Genomic DNA, 22959 nt, shown 5'->3' with positions numbered 1-22959 from the left:
AAACCCCCACAAGTAACACCATTTTGGAAACTAGACCCCCTCAGGGAACTAATCTAGATCTGTGGTGAGCACCTTGAACCCCCAGGTGCTTCACCGAAGTTTAGAACATTGAGCCGTAAAAATAACATTTTCACATTTTTCCCACAAAAATGTTTTTCAGCCTCCAATTTTGCATTTGTGGGTAACTGGAGAAATTGCACCATGCAATTTGTTGTACAATTCCTCCTGAGCACGCAGATACCCCATATGTGGGGGGAAAACCACTGTTTGAGCGCACGGCAGGGTTCCGAAGGGAAGGAGCGCCATCTGACTTTTTGAATGTAAAATTTACTTGAATACTTAGCGGATGTGCCCCTGGTGTGCCTAAAACAGCGGAAAAAACCCACAAGTGACACCATTTTGGAAACTAGACCCCTCAGGGAACTTATCTAGATGTGTGGTGAGCACCCTGAACCCCCAAGTGCTTTGGAGAAGTTTATAACATGGAGCTGTGAAAATAAAAAAAATCTAACTTTTTCCACAAAAATGTTTTAGCCCCCGTTTTTTTTATTTTCACAAGGGTAAGAGGAGAAAATTGACCCCAAAAACTGTTGTGCAATTTCTCCTGAGTACGCCAATACCCCATAGGTGGGGAAAATACAGTGTTTGGGCGCACGGCAGAGTTCAGAAGGGAAGGAGCATTGTGTGACTTTTTGAACGCAAAATTGGCTGGAATTGAGAGCGGACGCCATGTCACGTTTGGAGAGCCCCTGATGTGCCTAAACAGTGGAAACCCCCCCACACGTGACCCCATTTTGGAAACTACACCCCTCAAGGATTTTATCAAGGGGTATAGTGAACATTTTGAACCCAGAGGTACGACACAGAATTTGATAACTTATTCAATATGATGACCTAATGTTATCATTAGTGTTGAGCGCAAGTGCTCGCTACTTGAGTCTACATCAGGTACACGGGTATGCACCATGTATCGTGCGTGCTCGAGTGACATGCTCGAGTCCCCGCTCGCATGTTTCATGGTTATTAGACACCCCAAAAAAACCATGCGGGGATCGCTCGTGCATAGCAGGCAATCCCCGCAAGGTTTTTTGGCCATGAAGCATATGGGGCAGAGACTCGAGCATGTCACTTGAGCACTCACGATACTCAGTGCATACCCAAGCACCCGATGCAAACTCAAGTAGCGAGCACTTGTGCTCAACACTAGTCGCCATATCGTCATCTTTTTTTTTTTTAACTTTTGAAAAAAATCCCTACCCAACCCTAACCCTAGAGTTTATTTTTTGCGCCGTTCCTCGTGCAGTATAAGTGATTAGACGACTTTATTCTTCGGGTCGGTGCGATTACAGAGATGCCAGAATCATATCGGGTTTTTATGATTGACAGCTGTCACACACTAAAAGACGCATTTATTTGTAAAATCTAGTTTTTGCATCGCCATATTTTGAGAGCTATAATTTTTCTATATTTTGGCCGACAGTCATATGATGGCTAGCTTTTTGCGGGATGACTTGACGTTTTTATTGGTACCATTTTCAGGCACTTGACAATTTTTGATCGCTTTCTATTCCGATTTTTGGGAGGCAGAATAAACAAAACACAGCAATTCCAGAATTTTTTTCATGGTTTTTTTTTTATGCTGTTCCGCGTGTGGTAAAATTGATAAGGTAGCTTTATTCTTCGGGTCAGTACGTTTACAGCGGTACCACATTTATATTGTTTTTCTATGTTTTGGCGCTTTTACACAATAAAAGACATTTTATAGAAAAAAATATTTTTTTGCATCGCTTTATTCTGAGAGCTATAACTTTTTTATTTTTCGGCTGATGGAGCTGTATGGCAGCTTGTTTTTTGCGGGAAAAGATTATGTTTTCAGCGGTAACCTTTTTATTTATATTCGTCTTTTTGATTGCGTGTTATTTCAGTTTTTGTTTGGCTCTATGATGATAAAGCATTGTTTTTTGCTTTTTTTAATTTTATTTTTTTACCGTGCTCACTGAAGGGGTTAACTAGTGGGACAGTTTTATACATCGGGTCGTTCCGGACGTGGCGATACCAAATATGTGTACTTTTTTGTTTTTTGATTTCTTTTTTCCATAATATTTATTGATGGGTACATTATATTTTTATTTTTGGTGGATTCTTTTTTTTAATTTTTTTTTATAATATTTTTACAATTTTTTTTTATTATTTTCATTTTTTAACACTTTGTGGACTTTTATTCTGTGTTCCACTCTGGGACTTTCACTTTTTTTTATTCTGATTGCCTGTATAGCACAGGAATGCTGCACCATTCCTGTGTTGTACAGGCTGTCAGTGCTGCACAGGGAGAAGATTCTTTTGTCATGCACTGCGCATGTCCAAAGAATCTTCCTGCTCTCTGGTGACCCGGATGTTGTCATGACGAGATCGGGTCGTCATGGCAACATCCGGGAAGCCGCGGCAGACAGCGCTTGAGGCCGGAAGAGGAGGTGAGTATCCTGATCACCTCCCCTTGCCACCGCAATGCTGTGATCGACTTCGATCGCAGCATTGAGGGGGTTAATGTGCCGGGAACGGTGCGGGACCGCTCCCTGCACATAGTACCGGGTGTCAGCTGTGACAATCAGCTGACACCCGTCGACGATCGCACCGCTTGTGTGCGGGCGCGATTGCCGTATGACCTAATAGTACGTCATTGGTCTAATAGGCCCAGGTCACCAAGACGTACAATTAGGTCATACGTCAGAAAGGGGTTAAATATTGCCAGTTGCCTTTCCTGTATGTACTAATCAAGAATGAAGGGGATGGGACCCTAGGGACACTCATCTACCATAAACCTAGAAGCACTAATAAACTATTGAAGTGGGATAGTCACCACCCCATCCTCCTTAAAAAAAAGCAATATCCAAGGGCCAATTTTTACGGTTGAGATGAGACTGCTCTAATGTCACAGATTTTAATATACAGGCAATAGACATGAACACCAGATTCATGGAAAAAGGGTACCTACAGTACATTTTGGATTTCACACAATTATTTGCAGAAAATCGGGAGAGACCGACACTCCTCCATACCTAACCAAGAGAGCAAGAAAAAGATGGGATAACACGAGTAATAGGAACTTACGAGAATCAGAGTGACCATATCTTTAATATCCTGAGAAAACCCTGGACCTGAGGGTGCTGTGTGATCTACTCCCACAATAACTTTCAGAAAGGGTTGGTCAATTAGGGACCGTTTAGTGCATAGTTTCTATAAAAACCTGCACCCAAGTGGACTTAGCTGGATTGAAGAGTCTGCGGTTTCTTTACATGTGGATAATGCTGTACATTTAGTTGGATGAGACCATGTAAATCTTTCTCGAGTTCCTCTACAGTTAAAATCTTTTTTCAGTGGGATTATTCCAACTGTAAAACCTCAGGACTTTTATATATGGCCACATGCACCTGTCCCCTAGATTATGTATGAACGAGCAAGAGGCAGTCTAGGAGGAGGGTGGGGGAAGGGGCTTTTGGGTAATTTATGCCATGGTCAGGACACCCCAATTAGTGAGACACATGAACAGTGCACATCGAGGGAAACATCTCCTTTTGTATCATTGTGGTGGTTAAACCCAGTGTCAGAGGAGGTGATCACAATAGATGTATCAAAAAGGAAAGAGAGTGGATTTCCAGACTGGATTCACGAGCCCCTAAGGGACTCGATGAGCAAATTTCCTATGCCTGTTTGTGTGAATACATCCATATTCTGAATTACATTTTTGGGTTTTATGCTCTACCCATTTCTACTCAGTTCCCAGTGAATGAGGGTCACATACTGTTTTACTTCATCAAGAGATCTGAGCTTCTATATCAGAATTATTTCTTATCAGTTATATCACACATATACTATTTAGTAATTAACAAGTGTGGTGATCATTGTATATCTCCAATTATGTAATGGGGGTCAAATTTGGCCATTTAGGAATATACTGTGGGCTCTCATCCCATATTTTATGTAGTGATAAAGTAGATCTACATGCCTATTTCATGATGGGAGGGTGTGCAATACTTGTTTTTAGTCTCCCATGACGCTGATCTCAGAGACAGGACTTTTCTATATGGGAGGAATGCAATCCAGATTCAATATGCACTCCGGCACGTCCGGACATGCACAATCGCCAAAAATTACCCTAGATGCTCTCCGGCGTGGAATGCATAACTACGGTCATGCGCAGTGAAGGATACGAGTAGCGTGGCAGCAATCAGTTTATCTGCCGTTAAACTTTATAGCTAGTCACTTCCGGACATGCACACTAGGAGATGGACATTATCGGACCTCTCGCGCATGAGAAGAAGCTCAAGCGCAGTACATTATTGTAGACAGACTCCATTCTGTATATCCTATGACAATTCACTTTTAGGAAAGGGAATGGTTCTCCTAGTCTGGGGAGGGGTTTTGGGATATTTAAACATGGACACCTGGCTGTTAGGCACACTATGCTGAACATCATGAATTAACATCCTTGTATCAAGCCTCCTGATGAAGCTGTTGGGGAAACACGTTGAGGCGGATTATTGAAACATTCTCAGATGAGTACCATACCCTTTCCTTTACATATACCTTGAGACATACGTGGTCCTATTTAATGTATCAGTGTATTGTTTGAGAGATATATGTATGTATGTATATGTATCAGGGTTATCTAGGGCTTCTGAGGGACAGCCACCGGTGAGTGGGGATGCCATTGTCGTCTCTTAGGGGTGCCAAACTCCACACTTAGGCTGTAACAGCTTTGTTTAGGTACAGGATAGGGTAAGCCATTCAGCTTGTAGTTTTAAGTATATATATGTTAGTCCAGTTTTTAGTGCATATATTTTAATTTGGGGGGCGGAGGGTTTCCCACAGTACTACCCATTAGACACACAATTTTGTACCACCCATCTCACCGACTACCCCATGGCAATTAATAAAAACTCAGCACCATTCTTGGTGCAGATACTAATGAACCCAGAACCTATAAGATATTTACCACACAATAGTTGGATAGGCAGGGGCATATCATCCATAGTGGCAGCCCATGTGGCCACTATAATGCCTGTGAATTGAGAGTGCTCGGTGCGGGTCAGCAATGGGCACCCTCTCCTTCCCAATCATCAAAATTTCAGCTACATCCACATTCCTGTGACGGTAATACCATTGAATACGATAATGAATCAGGAAGTCGAAAGCTCACTTATCCATCATTCAGCCTTCGCCTGTGAATCTGAGTCTCTGTGCACTGCAGGCAGAATGATGTCACTACATTACACCTGTAGTATGGAGCCTCAGTACTCACACTGCACAGACCGGAGCAGTGCACCCAGGAACGGGGTTGGTTGAGGTGTGTGTGTGTGTGTGTGTGTGTGTGTGTGTGTGTGTTTTTTTTCTTAAGTAATTATGGTGGCATCATATTAAGTGAAGGGCTGTTGGGGCTCTCATAGAGAGTGGGTGGCTGCTGGGGGCCGTTAAACTGTGTTGGGTGCTTTGATGGACTTTAATGGCCTCCATATTGAGTGCGTGTCCTCATTTTGTTTAGCAGGCTATTGTGGCCATAATACTCTATGAGGGGCTGTGGGGGCCATCATACTGTGTGGGGGCCATTATACTTTGTAGGAGCCTCATTCTGAGCTACATGGGCATACAGGAGAACAATTTCCTGGTGATGAGTCAGATAGGGAAAATTAAGTGAGAAATACCAATTTTTGGTCTACCTGGTGACTTGAATTGATATGGTGTTGTGTGCCCAAAGGTAGATGTAGCACCCTGAGGACTCGGCTGCTACAGGGGTATTACACCTCAAGCCAGAGGTGTGGTATTCCACTCCCGGGTAAGGATGGAGTATGGAACTGAGCTAGAAGGCTGCATGCACTACATACATCCCATTTCCGGGGGACAGATCAACGGTACTCCCACCAGTTTATGTGCAGGTACGACAGCGTCTGTCCCTGGCTGGAGTGGGAGGGGGGTGGAACATCCCAGTAGTGTAGGGGCAGATAGGGGGAGTAGTCTGGGTAAATGTAGGAGCTCATTGGGTGCTGGTCACCTGAGCTCACACATAGAGGGAGTATATAAGGTGGGCACCATCTTAGGACAGGGTCAGTCAGTCAGTCAGAGAGTCAGCAGTAACTCCAGGAGAGGAGAAGGAAGAGGGACCCAGAGGAGCAGGACGAGAGGGGACCCCAAGATCCCAGAATAAGGACAAAAGGGTGAAGGGTCGGCAAAAGGGTACCGGATCCCAAGCTGGCGGAGGCCAAAGCAAACCTTAGCCAGGAACCGGAGGTCGTGGGCAGGATCTGCCACGACCCTCACCAAATCCACCAGAATGGCACACCGAGCATAGGGTCAGGGAAGTCAGGAAAGGTTCAACCAACAAGAGACCCGAGGGAGCCGGACACAGGTGGATCCCTGGTGGGAACGGCCAGAGAGAGAGAGAGAAGAAGGGAGCTCAGGACCATACTCAGGAATTGCCCGGGAGTTGACCGAGTCCCGCACCTGGTGGACGCAGCACGGCTTGGGTGGTCACTGCTGTACAGAGTGACCCGAGCAACACCAGTGAGTAAAAACCCTGAAACTGCATTTCATGCCTCTGAGTCTCCTTGCTGCACCTTCACAACCACCATCCTCCACGTCTGACCCCCTGAGGCTATACCCCTCCCGTTGGGGGTTATACTACCACAGCTGCACACACACCACCAGCCTCAGCGGACCATCCTGCAGCGGCGGCCTTTTGACCGCAAATCAACGGGTGGCGTAGTCGACACTAAGAACATCTGCAAGGACTGCCGCACACTGAGTTTGACACCCTGGGCACGGACCGGGTCACAGCCACTCGGAGACTACAACCCCCATCTGATCCGGCTCCGGGTATCCCTAACAACATGGCCCAGGGGGCGCGTCAACTTTGGCGTAGTCGGCAGGATCACGTGCCCGCAACAACCGGGTACTGCGTGCCTGAAGAAAAATTCGCATTTACCTCAAAACGAAGTCTCCCGCCAATTCCAGAGGGTCCCCGCCATCGGACGCCATCTCGGATCAGTTCCCGCCATTTGCCCGTCATCTGCAGTCTTTTCCCGCCATCTGCAGTGTTTCCCGCCACTGGGAAGCGGTTCCCGCCATCTGAGAAGATTTCCCGCCTTGGCAGAGCGGATGCCATTATGGGCGTGCCAGAGGATGGCAAGAGGCCACCTCCCATCGTGGGCCAGGATCGGAAATGGCGCCAAAAGTGGAAACCGCCCCCACCAGCAGAGACTGTGATGATTGATATGTCCATCAGCGTGAGGGAACTGCCCCTGGAACTGGCAATCACAAAGTTGCCCCAGGACGACCCCCAATGTGGGCGGATACAGAACAAAAGGAAGAAGATGGGAGCAGCCTGGAGGAGTCTGGAGGAGCCGTACCCGGAGATGGAGGGAGAGGCAGGCAGCACCGACCCAGTGGTCAGGAGCCTGTTGCAAGCGACAACCCCAGAAGGCCTGGTGGAGATCCTGGCACAGCTCCCCCGAGACCGGGAGCGTGCACAGACCGCACTGGAGGGCTTGGCTCAGAGGATGGCCCGAGTGCAGCGGGACGTACTGGCCGCATGGACCCGAGAGATGGCCCTGCAGGCTGGAGCCTGCCAGCGAAGCATGCCACCCGCAGCGAGGAGCAAGTCCACCTCTGAGGACGGCGAAGGAGGGACGACGGCCGGAGACGACGCCGCGGAGGGAGCCGAAGAAATGAAGGCAGGTAATGGGGACGACAATATCCCGTGCCCAGAAGCCGTAAACCTGCCCCAGCTCCCCGTCGCAGAGCCCGAAGCCCCACTTACCGTTCCCGTAGCCGCTGCGTCATCGCTCCAAGCTAGGCCTCAAGCGGCCGGAGCCGCGGCCACGCCCCCTGTGACGTCACACGCCTCGATCCAGAGCGCGGCCAAGCAGGAGACGCCACCGGCCTGGTCGCAAGGCCGAGTGCCCCCGGGCGCCGCAGTGCCAACAGCGCCCTCTACCTCCACTGAGCCACCGGCCTGGTCACTGGGCCAGGTAACCCCGGGTGCCGCCGTCTTCACGGTGCCCTTTACATTCAGGGTGCCCCAGGCCTGGTCGCAAGGCCTGGTGAACCCGGGCGCCGCCACCACAACAGCGCCCTCAACGTCCACAGCGCCACACCTGGGTGAAGACCTATTAGCCCAGCACACATGCCCGGATGGGCAGCCCTTTGTGTGGCCACCGGAGTTCCACCATCCCCGACTCCGGAAAGAAAGACCCCTGGATGAGCCCCTGATCCCGGCTCCGGCGCCCGCCAAGATCACCCCACTCTCGTTGGAGGAAGCGCAGTTTGCGTGGGACCCCACCGGAGAAGACCTCATCGGGTTCACCGAGGAGACCCGGGCAGCCGCAGCCCAGCGTGCGGAGTGCTGCCAGCAACAATTGGAGGTTTTTGCTAGAGAGCGACGAGAGAGGCGGGTCCGCGAGGAGCGGCTCCAAGTGAAGAGCGCCGAGCAGAAGAGCCGAGCCCGCAGAAACCCCCGTGCTGCCCACGGTCCCCGTGCCAGCGGGACTGTAATAAAATTCCAGTTGGAGCACGGGTGGGGTTTCATCCGGGACCACAAGACCCCCGGCGACGTCTTTGTCACCCGCAGAGACGTTGAAAGTCATCTGCCGGAGGGACACAGAGGTCGTGACCTATACCTGGGTGATGAGGTCACCTTCACCCGGCATCAGTGCGCCAAGGGCCCGTATGCCGTGCACGTGCATAGACTTACTGAGAAGGAGCTACGGGGTGAGGAGGATCAAGAGGACCCGGACGGGTCTAAAGATTACCCTCAGCCAAGAGCACACCGCCACTGATGAACTGTAAATAGAATATGTAAATAGTTACCCGTGTGGGTACAAAAACTGTTGCTACCAAAGTGTAGTCCCCGTCGGGACCAGCAAGTGAATACCCGTGTGTCCCTATCCCTTAACAGGCTGAGGACTGTGAACAGCCATTCCTTTTTCCCACTGACCGAGGACTGAGAGCGGTCATTCCTTCCCTTTTCCCCACTGGTCGAGGACTGAGAGCGGCCATACCTTCCCTTGTATATAGTTGCGCTTTCTAAGGCGCCCCCTACCGGTTTTATAGGAAACTGTGTTTTTTCTACAGGAGACTGTTGCACTATACCCGGTCACAAGTTGCACCGTGGCTGGAGGAACAAGAATGTTTAATATGAAAAGTTTAATATGAAAAGTTTTATGATATATATAGTGTTTTATATGTTTATGATGTTTTGAAAAAAAATTGTATGTTTTTGGAAGTTTGTATTCTTTTACAGCCCGAGGACGTGCTGTGATTTACCAGGGGGGAATGTAGCACCCTGAGGACTCGGCTGCTACAGGGGTATTACACCTCAAGCCAGAGGTGTGGTATTCCACTCCCGGGTAAGGATGGAGTATGGAACTGAGCTAGAAGGCTGCATGCACTACATACATCCCATTTCCGGGGGACAGATCAACGGTACTCCCACCAGTTTATGTGCAGGTACGACAGCGTCTGTCCCTGGCTGGAGTGGGAGGGGGGTGGAACATCCCAGTAGTGTAGGGGCAGATAGGGGGAGTAGTCTGGGTAAATGTAGGAGCTCATTGGGTGCTGGTCACCTGAGCTCACACATAGAGGGAGTATATAAGGTGGGCACCATCTTAGGACAGGGTCAGTCAGTCAGTCAGAGAGTCAGCAGTAACTCCAGGAGAGGAGAAGGAAGAGGGACCCAGAGGAGCAGGACGAGAGGGGACCCCAAGATCCCAGAATAAGGACAAAAGGGTGAAGGGTCGGCAAAAGGGTACCGGATCCCAAGCTGGCGGAGGCCAAAGCAAACCTTAGCCAGGAACCGGAGGTCGTGGGCAGGATCTGCCACGACCCTCACCAAATCCACCAGAATGGCACACCGAGCATAGGGTCAGGGAAGCCAGGGAAGGTTCAACCAACAAGAGACCCGAGGGAGCCGGACACAGGTGGATCCCTGGTGGGAACGGCCAGAGAGAGAGAAGAAGGGAGCTCCGGACCATACTCAGGAATTGCCCGGGAGTTGACCGAGTCCCGCACCTGGTGGACGCAGCACGGCTTGGGTGGTCACTGCTGTACAGAGTGACCCGAGCAACACCAGTGAGTAAAAACCCTGAAACTGCATTTCATGCCTCTGAGTCTCCTTGCTGCACCTTCACAACCACCATCCTCCACGTCTGACCCCCTGAGGCTATACCCCTCCCGTTGGGGGTTATACTACCACAGCTGCACACACACCACCAGCCTCAGCGGACCATCCTGCAGCGGCGGCCTTTTGACCGCAAATCAACGGGTGGCGTAGTCGACACTAAGAACATCTGCAAGGACTGCCGCACACTGAGTTTGACACCCTGGGCACGGACCGGGTCACAGCCACTCGGAGACTACAACCCCCATCTGATCCGGCTCCGGGTATCCCTAACAACATGGCCCAGGGGGCGCGTCAACGACATCAGATGGTACGTTCTGAAGGAAAACAAAGATATAATAGCAGTGGGAATCTGGATTCCAAGGCGAGAGCAAAACAGAGACAAAGAGCATAGAGTGGAGTAGAGAAGGAGATCTTGTGAGGATTGAAGGTTGTGTGTAGGTAAGTACCGGGAGACTAGGTCACAGATGTATGGAGGAGACAGGTTGTGGATGGCTTTGTATGTCATGGGTAGGGCTTTGTACTGGAGTCTCTGGGTAATGGGGAACCAGTGAAGGGATTGACAGAGGGGAGAGGCTAGCGAATAGCGAGGTAACAGGTGGATTAGTCAGGCAGCAGAGTTTAGTATAAATTGGAGAGGTGCGAGAGTGTTAGAACAGAGGCCACACAGAGCAGGAGGTTGCAGTAGTCGAGGCGGGAGATGATGAGGGCATGGACTATGGTTTTTGCAGATTATTAAGTAAGGAATGTACTGATCCGGAAAATATTTTTGAGTTGGAGTCGGCAGGAAGTGTAAAGGGTTTGGATATGTGGTTTGAAGGAGAGATCAGAGTCCAAGGTTACCCCGGGGCAGCAAGCTTGCGGGACTAGGGAGAATGAGCAGTCATTGTGGTGAGATGTGATCTTGAGAGTAGAGCGGAAAGTTGATCTTCCGTGATGGCGGAAAAGCTGGTTTTGGAGGAGGAGGACTGAGTAGATATGAGCAGGGGCTGTGGGGGTTGTCGGCCAAAGCTTTCTCTGATGTTATCAATCTTCTGCTTGAAGAATGAGGCAAAGTCTTCAGCTGAGATGATTGGAGAGGAAGGATGTGCTGGGGGATGGAGGAGAGAATTGAAAGTGGTGAATAGCTTTTTAGGGTTGTGAGACAGGGAAGCTATGAGAGATGAGCAGTATGTTTGCTTTGCTGCAGTGAGTGTGGACTTGAAAGTAGTGCAATGAAGTGCTCTTTGGAGTGGGATCTTTTCCATCTCTGCTCAGCAACTCTGGAAGCCCGCCTCAGTTCTTTAGTCAGGCTGCTGTGCTTTGTGAGCTTTGGTATGTCTGAGAGGGGAAGCCGATTTGGGAGATGCAGATATAGTGGTGTTATATAAAGCGGCAGCATCTGCATTGTGTAAGGAGCTTATGTTTGCAAGAGGGAGAAGAGACTCTGAAAGTGAATGTAGATCAAGGTGTTTAAGATTTCTGCGAGGGTGTGCAGGTTTGTGGAGTGGGGATTGAGCACCTCGAGAGGAGAGGGAAGAGAATATAAGTAGGTTGTGGTCAGAAAGAAGGAGAGGTGAGTTAGAGAGGTTAGATAGGGAACAGAGGCGGGTGAAGATGAGGTCCAGAGTGTGGACATCTTTGAGTGTGTCTGTGGAGGACCATTGAGCGAGGCCGAAAGAGGAAGTGAGAGATAGAAGCTTAGAGGCAGATGAGAGGGAAGTGTCAATGGGGATGTTGAAGTGACCCATGATGATAGTGGGGATGTCAGCGGAAGGGAAATGATATGGACGATTCCTTATCTTAGACTAACAGAATTTAAGCAAACAATTGTCTGGAGAGGAAACTACAGTGTCGCCAAACTGGGACATGAGTTCTCCTACGAAGAACTGAAGATGAAATGCCACAGCAATATTCATTCTCTTTAATAGTGAGCACACGTGACCGCCGAGCCGCAGCAGTAGCCGTGCTGCGGCAACATTGTGAGAGCTATTAAGGAGAATGAATATTCACTGCTCCCCACATCCATGGGCGTGGGAAGCAGCGAATATTCATTTTCTTTAGCAGCGAGCACAGTGTAGTCTACAGTAGGTGGCTCCTGCCTCCTGTGCCCCGCTACGCTGCCGCTCCCCCACCAGCCACAGTGTATGTGTGTGTGTGTGTGTGTGTGTGTGTGTATATATATATAATATATACATACATACATACAGTACAGACCAAAAGTTTGCTGCGGAATATGTTGGCGCTATATAAATAAAAATTATTATTATTATATAACATATAAATGTGCATATGTAGCAGAGCTGAGTGTGCGTGCACTGTCCTTGCAGCCGTGTTGTATATGCAGTACAGACCAAAAGTTTGGACACACCATCAAGAGAATGCCAAGAGTGTGCAAAGCAGTCATCAAAGCAAAAGGTGGCTACTTTGAAGAACCTAGAATATAAGACATATTTTCAGTTGTTTCACACTTTTTTGTTAAGTATATAATTCCACATGTGTTAATTCATAGTTTTGATGCCTTCAGTGTGAATGTACAATGTTCATAGTCAAGAAAATACAGAAAAATCTTTAAATGAGAAGGTGTGTCCAAACTTTTGGTCTGTACTGTACTGTACTGTACTGTGTGTGTGTGTGTGTGTGTGTGTGCGTGTGTGTGTGTGTGTATGTATGTATATGTATATATATATATATATATATATTTATATTTATCGCTTATGAACGGTACTCACAAATCAGCTGGGAGCTGTGGTTACCACAGGGGATGATGGACCTACTTATAATGATTTGCTGGACTGTTGTAGCTTGTAACAAAAGTTAAGTACCGACACGTGTAACCGGTTCTTGACTCTGCATAATACAAAAGAAGCATCCATGAAGTGTTGTGCCTGCTATCTGATGTATATCAAGTTCTTGTACAGTAAAGCTTATTTTTGTACTTTGGTCTCCCTCATTCATCTCCATACCATCTGGTCCGGGTTATATATATATATATGGTTATATTTATGTTTTATATTGGGATCTGTGATTTCAGTCTACTCCACTGTGTATAGGATGTCTATAGGATAATAGAATATAGTAAAGTTGTTATGGACGTGACTCAACCAATATTGTGCAGTGAGTCTGTATAGTGACCGATTTTTCTTGTTGCTAAAACTGATCTATTTTTTTTTCATGTTAAACTTTTTTTTAAAACTTTTTTTAAACAACTCTCATTAGTGCGATCATACAACATACAAGCCTCTGATTGCTCAGATAATGCACTGTACTACTGTAGTGCCGTGTATTATCACTGCCTGTCAGTGTAATACTAACGGCCTCATACACATGAGATAAGTGTTGGCTGAACGGTCATTTGGCAGACGGCTATCTCTCCTGACTCCCCCATACACACAAATATTCCAGCTTTCCTGTGGTCTGTATGAGAGAGTCACCTCCAGACTCCTCTAGCGGAGGATTATCTACAGGAAAAACAAACGGATTAGCCTCTGAAATTCAGGATGCCAGATCCTTCTCTGCCCTGACATCATCTGTCGGGAGGCCCCCAAATACATTATATAGTCGACCAAACCCCCGAAATCAGTGCTTTCATGCAACTTTTGTCTAATGTGTATGGGGGCGTTAAAAGTGTAAAGGACATATTGATACTCATGCTAGAGCAACTCCATTTTGTCGGCTTGCTTTAAAATCATGTTATTATCACTCCTTGCATAACATAAGTTCTATGGGAAGAGAAAGAAAGAATGTATCTCACACTAACTTTTTCTCAAGAGAACATTTTGTCAGACACTCTGTTATCTAACTTGTTTAGGCCAGGTTTGACCTTGTAAAAGGCCCGACCTAATAGACTTTTGTACATTGCAGGCCCAGACACCATTATTAGGCATTTAAGTATTATAGTAACTAAGTAGCCCCAAACAATCGAGTACTTGGGGAAGGAGGGGCATTTAGCCCAACTCTGTCAAACCTTATTAGATGCCATGTTTGCTTTTGACAGTAGCAAGTGGTTAAACTACCATGGTATCGTTGTAACTAGACTGCCCCATATTATCAAGACCTTGGGGGAGAAGGGGCTTTCAGCAAAACTCTACCAAACCTTCTTAGATGCCATGTTTGTTTTTGTCAGCAGCAAGTGGTTAAACTGCCAGGGTTTGTGTTTCCGCCGCACTTGTGCCATCCCTGCGGTGAACATCTATGTTCTGGTGCCCAAAAGAGGTTTTTTGTTTTTCTTAAATGTTTAACGTATTAAAAAATAAGAAAATTTATTTTTGCATGTTTTTTTCTTTTTACAAGAATTGTTGGTACCAATTTTCTTTTGAAACATTTTAATATCTGTTTTTTTTCTGGTGTTTTTCTTGTAATATAGGAAAGTCTAAGGCCAGAAATAAACTCCATAAAACACTGTACATGGAGACTTTGGTATCAAATAATTTCTGTCCGAGGTGTTTGTGAAAATAAAAAAGGTTTTCTAAATGCCTCAAACTTCTATGTGTGAATGAGACATAAGATCTAACGAGATAGAAGATTACAGACCAGGAAAGACGGGAAACATTCATATAGACGGCCGGTGGAGATGTAGTCAGTGATGGACTCTGGCCAAATATATTTACAGAGCCGTAGTAGCAGATGAAGATGTCGTCTTCATCATGAAGTATTTATTTCTCATGTCACGTGTAATGAATATCTCCTGCAGTATTGCTAATGCCGATTCTAGTGTCGGTAAATGAGATGAGAATTAGCAATAAGGAAGATGAGTCTTTGAGAAACGTGTTCAGCTACAGACTCCAAGGAAGAAACTGCTTGTTGTCTGTGGCCTAAAATATATAGGTTTTATTACTAGATGTAAAGAAGAAAACTAGATACTGTAAAATAAAAAATCTCCTCATATATTTCCCTTATTGTCTCCAGTAATTGTATTATTACACAGAATATTTATGATGTTACATCGGCTCATCATCTTCTCATTCAGGTCTCTACAATTTTGGATCCTCTCAGTTCTTTTATAGAAGAGCATTTTCCTGATTTTACCCATCAAGGATGGATATGGACAGACACAAGATGGCGGAGAGGATATTACACCTCACCCTAGAGATCCTCTTCCGGCTTACTGGAGAGGTGAGAGATTCTGATGACATCACATTACATCATTCTTATCTATGGGAATAACAGATGGGCAGAACTGGAGAGGTGAGGACTCTGGAAATGTCTGTACTGAGATTTATTAAGGCGTTTCTCCATTATCAGGATTACACAGTAGTGAAGAAGACCTCTAGTGAGCGCTGTCAGGACCCTATGTCTGAGGAATGGAGAAGACCCCTGAGCCCAATCACGGGGCCTCCACCTCATCCCTTCATACATGAGGACATCAATGACCAGAAGATCCTAGAACTCACCTACAAGATGATTGAGCTGCTGACTGGAGAGGTGACACTGCTGGGAATGCTTGGACATTATACAGTACGCTATTAAGGGATTGGGGAATGATGATATCATTGTATGTGTCAGGTTCCTATAAGGTGTCAGGATGTCGCTGTCTATTTCTCCATGGAGGAGTGGGAGTATTTAAAAGGACACAAAGATCTGTACAAGGACGTCATGACAGAGGTTCCCCAGCCCCTCACATCACCAGGTAATAGACAGGACTGAATACACACGGCCTAAAATTATCTGTATGTAAAGAATGAATTCAGACCCTGTATGTGTTTCTTCCAGATCTATCCAGTAAGAGGACAACACCAGAGAGATGTCCCCGTCCTCTTCTTCCACAGGACTGTAAACAAGAAGATCCCAATGTTCCTCAGGATCATCAGGTAGATGGAGAGAAGGTGTCATGAGATCTCCCCTATGGTGTGTAGACGACTGTGAAGGTCTTGTGTTCAGTCTTGTTTTATCCACCAGTTTTATATGTTTTCTACTTGTGTAATGAGAACGGTGGAGATGGCAGGATTAGAGCTGATCATAGATGTGACTTCTCCATCTGTCTGTGACTTTTATAATATTTGTTTCAGGGTGAAGATCTGACCCATATTAATACTACAGAGACATATGTGAGGGGTGATGAGCGGTGTAAAGAGGAGATTCCTACATATGACTACCCAGGTGAGTAGTAAACACTAAATGCAGAGAGGTCATATAGTCTTCTCAGTCACCGGCTGTGGCTGCTTTATTGGTAGTGTAGTCCGGCCGTATCACAATCGTGTGATCAGCATTTTGCTGCTAGAGCATAACATTCTCCTCCATCTGAAAATGTTCAAATGACTTTGTGAATTGTGAAAGCCCTTTTCTGTAGAACTTACAACCTGGAGGATCCACCTGCCCCCTGGGATTAGAAGACGCTGACCTTTACCTGCCCAGATCTGTAAACCACAAAGCCAAATGGCAGCGTACGTAGAATGTGCTGACTAGTGAGAAAATCACTTAAAGAAAAATATTATGATGGGCCTGTAAGAGAAAGCGAAGGGTAATGATGCAATAACAACAGAGTTTCCTTTTATCTAAACTTTAAAATTTATTTTAAATCTAACTTCAAACAGGATTGTGATAAACTATACAGAAAACATTACACCTGTGCCATGATATATCTCTAAGCTGTGCGTGGCTGATGGCTGTAATATACATTTATTCACGTCTGCAGGAGATGTGTTGGCATGGCTCGAGCCCTGGTATGTTGGATTCACTCCACGTCATAAATTCCATTATGTTTTCAATCCTAAGGAATTCAGATTACTGCACAATCTCTCCTGAAATGGGGGCACTAATACTTTCTCTAAACTCCAGTTTATTGTTGGAGGTCTCTCCCCAAATATACATTGTTGTTGGGGATCTAACATAGAATAAAAAAAATTCTTTTTTTTTACAGGTTGTGGTGGGATCGGCCGGCCTCACTTATGTGAGACTCATTACACCCTGCTAGTCTTTGAAAAAAGATCTCCATAGCTTTTTCCAAATGTCCGAGATCTAAATTTTAGACACCTCATCTCTGCACTATTATAAAAAGTTCTCTTTGAACGTCTAATATTTCTTCTTGAAACTCATCTGATAGAAAATATTGTCCCTTACGATAGTTTAGATTCCCAAGAGCCACCGAGCCCCAGACTCTAATTACCCCAGAGAGGTTTCACCACTAGTTACTCACTATTTACTAATGGAGACTGTTGAGTTTGATAATTTCAGTAGATGTTATTGTCTATACTTACAGTTTTTGACTATAGTAGTTGGTGCCCAAAATACTCTGATTTAACCCCTTCCCGCAGCCAGTTTTGCGTTTTAATCAGGTCCCATTTTTCTAATCTAACGTGTCACTTTATGTGGTGATAACTTTGAGATTCTTCACAAAGGATAATAGGAAACAAATGGACCTTACAAATTATTTTCTAACTTCTCTTGAATCTGACAATCCCCTATATATGGTTGTACACTACTGTCTGGGCACATGGCAGGTTAAGAAGAGAAGAAGCGCCATTTAGCTATTTGAATGCAGATTTTGCTGGAATAGTTTGCAGACACAATGTATTGGGGGCACTGTTCATGGTCACATGGCAGCTCAAAAGATGACTACCACAAACAGGCTTGGCGCTATCTACTTCATTTTCTAGATCCCAGGGATCGTCTTGCTCATCACTTATTTAACCCCTCTACATGGATCTGTTCTTACACAGAAATCCTTAGGCTTGGGCCACGGTGTTACCTGCTGTTCTGTGGAGTGAGGTGGGAAGAAGAATATTCAGGTAGTTGGGTCAGAACCAGGAGGGCAGAGAAAATACAAAATCAGAAGACACAAGAGTAGTCAGTAAACGGGCCGAGGTCACAACAGGAAACAAATACACAAGCCGGGAGCGGAGCACAGAGGACTGAACCAGAGGAGGACAAGGCTGTATCTGGCAGCTTCCGGCAATATGCTTCCAGCTTTAGTAGGGTGCGGTGCTTTCCAAATGGCTGAAGCAGGGAGCAGATTACTCCAGCTGGACAGCACACACCATACTGCCAGACTGGATAGTACTACAGGTCCCAGCAACCCTAATCTTAGTGGCTGGACAGAGTCTGCGCCGCCCAGAGCTTCTGGTTCTGACGTCTCCTCCATCACCAGCGCCGTCTGCAGAATGAGTGTGCGGTAAAAATTTCTCTACTGGTGACAGAAGCAGACGTCGCAGGAGCAGATCCCAGAGGAGATGGGACCCACCATTTGCAGAAGCCCTAATATGACAAAATGTCAGAAAACCCGGAAAGTAAAAATCCCCATAAAGTGAATTCATTTTGGAAATTATAACCCTCAGTGAATTAATCTATAAAAGTTTTGATTATTTTGACTACATAGGCACTTTCTGAAAATTAGCACGCAGTGGATGTTGGAGAGTAATAATTGCACATTGGCCATTTTTTTTTACCAAGCACATAGTGCCCAGATTGAGCTCCAGGACACACACACCGTAAATTAAGTGAGTTATTCTCACTATAGTAATGCCAAATACATGGATGCTAAATGTTGTTTGGGCACACTGCAAGGCTCAGAAGCGAGGGGGGATTTGACTTAGAAAGAGTGGATTTTGCTGGATTGGTTTATGGAAGCCATGTTGATTCTAAAGAGCCTTTGAGAATCTAATAATGTGGAATCCTCTGTTTGACTTGAGTGGGGACTTGTTTTTTGTGAGATGAGTAGAAGTTTTTATTGATATTATTTTTGCCTACATAACATTGTTTGGTGGCTTCTTATTCCATATTTAGAAGGTAGAATGAACAAACAGTTGGACACCACGATCCACTGGTTCATCCTATGAGGTTTTCTATTAGACTGTGAACTGTCATTCGGTCAATAACTTGCCATTTCTACAGACATTTTAAGTACAATTAACACAAGAATCCCACTGAAAAATAAATAAAGATTGCATACCACTTCTAAATCAATCTAAACAAACACATCCTTGGGCTAAATGCTAATCCAGGGAAATGAAGGGATATATGCTCAAGTTTAAAAATCAATTTTATTAGACACAAATCTAAAAAATAGAGGAATATTTAAAATCCTCTATTTTTTAGATTTGTGTCTAATAAAATAGATTTTTAAGCTTGAGCATATATTTTTTCATTTTCCTGGACTAGCATGTAGCCCAGGGATCTGTTTGTTTAGACATTTTAAGTAGAAATGTTAAAAAATATAAATTTCAAGGATATTTTATTAAAAATTAATAATTTTTTTTTTTCTTGGCAGATGACTGTACCAGAAGATCAGAGGGACAGGAGATTTTTAAATTGGATGATGTTGAGATCCCACAGGATACAATTGAAGTGAATGCCATTACTCCAGATATACCATCATCCCTTCACAGCAAAGATCTATCATCTAATTCTATGAAACATGTCCTGTCTGCTGATTCATTACCGACTACTAAGGAAAATCAAAATAAAATAAGCATTACAATACAAACTGCTCCTAATGCAAAGAAATCATTTTCACATTCAGAAAATGGAAACAGTTTTACCCTCAAAAAGCATATTCTTAAACATCAAAAAATACACACAATGGAGAATAGATTTTTTTATTCCAAATGTGGAAAATGTTTTAACCAGAAATCAGTTTTTGTTAATCACCAGAGAATCTACGCAGTGGAGAATTCATTTTCATGTTCAGAATGTGGGAAATGTTGTAACCAGAAATCAGCTCTTGTTCGTCACCAGAGAACTCACACAGGGGAGAAGCCTTTTTCATGTTCAGAATGTGGGAAATGTTTTAACCAGAAAGTGCATCTTGATAGACACCAGATAACTCACACAGGAGAGAAGCCCTTTTCCTGTTCAGAATGTGGGAAATGTTTTAACCAGAAATCAGATCTTGTTACTCACCAAAGAACTCACACAGGAGAGAAGCCTTTTTCATGTTCAGAATGTGGGAAATGTTTTAATCGTAAAATGGTTCTTGATTGCCACAAGAGAACCCACACAGGGGAGAAGCCTTTTTCTTGTTCAGAATGTGGGAAATGTTTTAACCAAAAATCAGTTTTGATTAGGCACCAGAGAACCCACACAGGGGAGAAGCCTTTTTCATGTCCAGAATGTGGGAAATGTTTTAACCTTAAATCAGCTTTGGTTAAACACCAGAGAACTCACACAGGGGAGAAGCCTTTTTCATGTTCAGAATGTGGGAAATGTTTTAATCGTAAAATGATTCTTGATAGTCACAAGAGAACCCACACAGTGGAGAACCTTTTTTCGTGATCTTTTTTTTTTTAATCCAATACACTTTTGAGATTTTTTTCACTATTTTTTTTTTTGGATAAAACAAGAAATCAGTACATACAATAGTGAAATAAAATAACATATCATAGGGATGACATACATGCATCTCTCCTATATATCCTTTCAGCTTGCCCATTACTGTCTGATAACTTGCAGTTACTATATCTTACAATTAACATTCCACATTCTTGAAATCTCTTATATAACTATAATATTGTAATAAACATTATAATCCTATACACATATAGGTGTGCTATATTACCCATACCACATGTTAGGGAATTCCAATACACATTACAATGAAACATTAGACCTCGCCAGTCCCCCCCCCCCCCATCCCATCAGTTAAATTGTCTCTCCAGCAATAACCCCCTTGATGGCATTCCTGGTGTATCCAACCATAAGCCCTATATTTTCTCTAATTTATTCATTGAGTTTTGTTTTTTACATACCCCTTTTTCTAATCTGATAATATTATTTATCCTATTTTTGAGTTCACTCATTTCTGGAGGTGAGGGGTTAATCCATTTGGATGCAATATGTTTCCTAGCTTGAAATAAAATATGTGAAATCCCTATTGAAATTGGGTCAAATTCCATATCATCCTCTAATATACCTAATAGGCATTTTTTGGGGTCTGGTTGAATATCTATTTTATATACCCTCTTTATAATAGACAGAACTCCTTTCCAGTATTTACCTAACTCCCGGCATTCCCATAGCGTATGTAATAGGCCCGCAGCATCCATGTTACATCTTGGACATTCAGCGGCAGTCCGGTATCCTATGTTACATAGGAATCTAGGCGTCTTATATTTCCTATGTATTAATATGATCTGGGAAAATCTCAGCCTCATTTACAGATAATTGGGGTACCAGTTCTAATACCGCTCTCCATTGATCCTCAGAAATTGGACCTATATCTCCATCCATTTTTGTCTAGCTGGAGAAGGAAATATTTTTAAATAATTATCAAGAAGGACTCAGTAAATATCAGAAATACGACCCTTAGTATTTCCCTTCTCTAATACCAACTTAACAAAAGTATTATTTTCTACCCAAAAGGGCGTCCATCTTGATTGTGCATTAAATGAATGCCGAAACTGTAGATATTTCTAGAATTGTTTATTTGTCAACCCAAATCCCCCCATTAATTCATTAAAGGACTTAAGTATCCCTTCAGACAATATGTTTTATATCGTATATATGTTTTATATCGTATATATTCCTTTATCCACCCAACTCCGGAATCCCTCTAATTTATAGACCTCTGCATATTCATTATTAAACCATATAGGTGTATATTCATTGCAGTCTCCTATTTCCATTATATCTTTACCCCTATCCCGGACCTTGTAGAGTAGAGCAAGTGTAGGGTATATTGATTTCTTGTGTGCGAGGTCATTCAGTTACATAGTTAGTAAAGCCGAATAAAGACTTGCGTCCATCAAGTTCGACCTGTTAGTTCTGTAATTGCTAAAGTTGATCCAGAGGAGGGCAAAAACCCCAAATGATTTAGCCAATCTTCACCTGAGGAAAAATTCCCTCCCGACTCTGAAACCAGCAGTCAGAATAAATCCCTGTATCAACCTACTATTTTATTCTATTTTTAAGTATATGCAGAAATCTGCCTGGTATCTAGAAAAGCATCCAGTCCCCGCTTGAACTGGTTTAGTGAATCCGACATTACCGTCTCCTCACTCAGTGAATTCCATATTCTCACTGCTCTTACCGTAAAGAACCCCTTCCTATGCTGGTGCTGAAACCTTTTCTCTTCCAGTCTTAGTGAATGCCCTCTTGTTACCGTAATATCCCTCCTTTTGAACAAATCCCAGGCAAGGTCTCTATACTGTCCCCTAACATATTTGTTCACATTTATTATGTCCCCCCTCAACCTTTCTCTTTTCCAGGCTGAATAGTCCTAGTTTTGCCAACCTCTCTGGGTATTGCAGTCCCTCCATTCCCCTTATTAATTTTGTTGCCCTCCTTTGTACCTTTTCAAGCTCATTTATATCCTTTCTATATATTGGGGCCCATAACTGAGCACAGTATCCAAGTGTGGTCTGACCAGTGCTTTGTACAGTGGAAGAACAATGTTCTCATCCTTTGCAGCTATACCTCTTCTGATACATCCCATTACCCTGTTTGCCCTTACAGCAGCGGCCTGACTTTGGGCACTCCAATTTAGTTTGCTATCAATCAAGATGCCCAAGTCCTTCTCCATCTCTGAATTCCCCAATGATTTCCCATTCAGTGAGTACTGGTGACTTCCATTTTTCCTTCCCATATGTATGACCTTACATTTCTCCTCGTTAAACCTCATTTGCCATTTAATGCTCCACCTACCCAGCTTATCCAAATCCCTCTGTAGGTCTTCACTATCCTCTTTTGTATTAATTGTTTTACATAACTTTGTGTCATCTGCAAATATTGATATTTTACTATTTATCCCGTTGACTATGTCGTTAATAAAGATATTAAATAACATTGGGCCTAGTACAGACCCCTGTGGTACCCCACTAGTGACGCTTACCCAATCTGAGTATATTCCATTTATAACCACCCTCTGCCTTCTATCCTTT

At 44.5% G+C, this 22959-nt stretch overlaps 2 protein-coding genes across 4 annotated transcripts in view; one reads left to right on the top strand and one right to left on the bottom strand.

Annotated features, from left to right (window-relative positions):
- The window catches only part of LOC141201448 (uncharacterized), a 40517-nt gene extending 18525 nt beyond the window's left edge, over positions 1-21992 (top strand). The window contains exons 2-7 of the mRNA XM_073663439.1: positions 15117-15262; positions 15392-15571; positions 15653-15776; positions 15860-15957; positions 16156-16246; positions 19353-21992. Coding sequence (XP_073519540.1) covers positions 15185-15262; positions 15392-15571; positions 15653-15776; positions 15860-15957; positions 16156-16246; positions 19353-20356 — 1575 coding nt within the window. The 5' untranslated portion in view covers positions 15117-15184 and the 3' untranslated portion in view covers positions 20357-21992. The remainder of the gene's footprint in view (positions 1-15116; positions 15263-15391; positions 15572-15652; positions 15777-15859; positions 15958-16155; positions 16247-19352) is intronic.
- Positions 1-22959, bottom strand: part of LOC141201473 (uncharacterized) — a 323215-nt gene that overhangs the window by 114304 nt on the left and 185952 nt on the right. The window lies entirely within an intron of this gene.

The sequence above is a fragment of the Phyllobates terribilis genome, unplaced genomic scaffold, assembly GCF_046119375.1.
Source record: "Phyllobates terribilis strain yellow unplaced genomic scaffold, ASM4611937v1 Scaffold_116__1_contigs__length_5312468, whole genome shotgun sequence".
Lineage (NCBI taxonomy): Eukaryota > Metazoa > Chordata > Amphibia > Anura > Dendrobatidae > Phyllobates > Phyllobates terribilis.
This window is presented reverse-complemented; position numbering and strand designations above follow the sequence as displayed.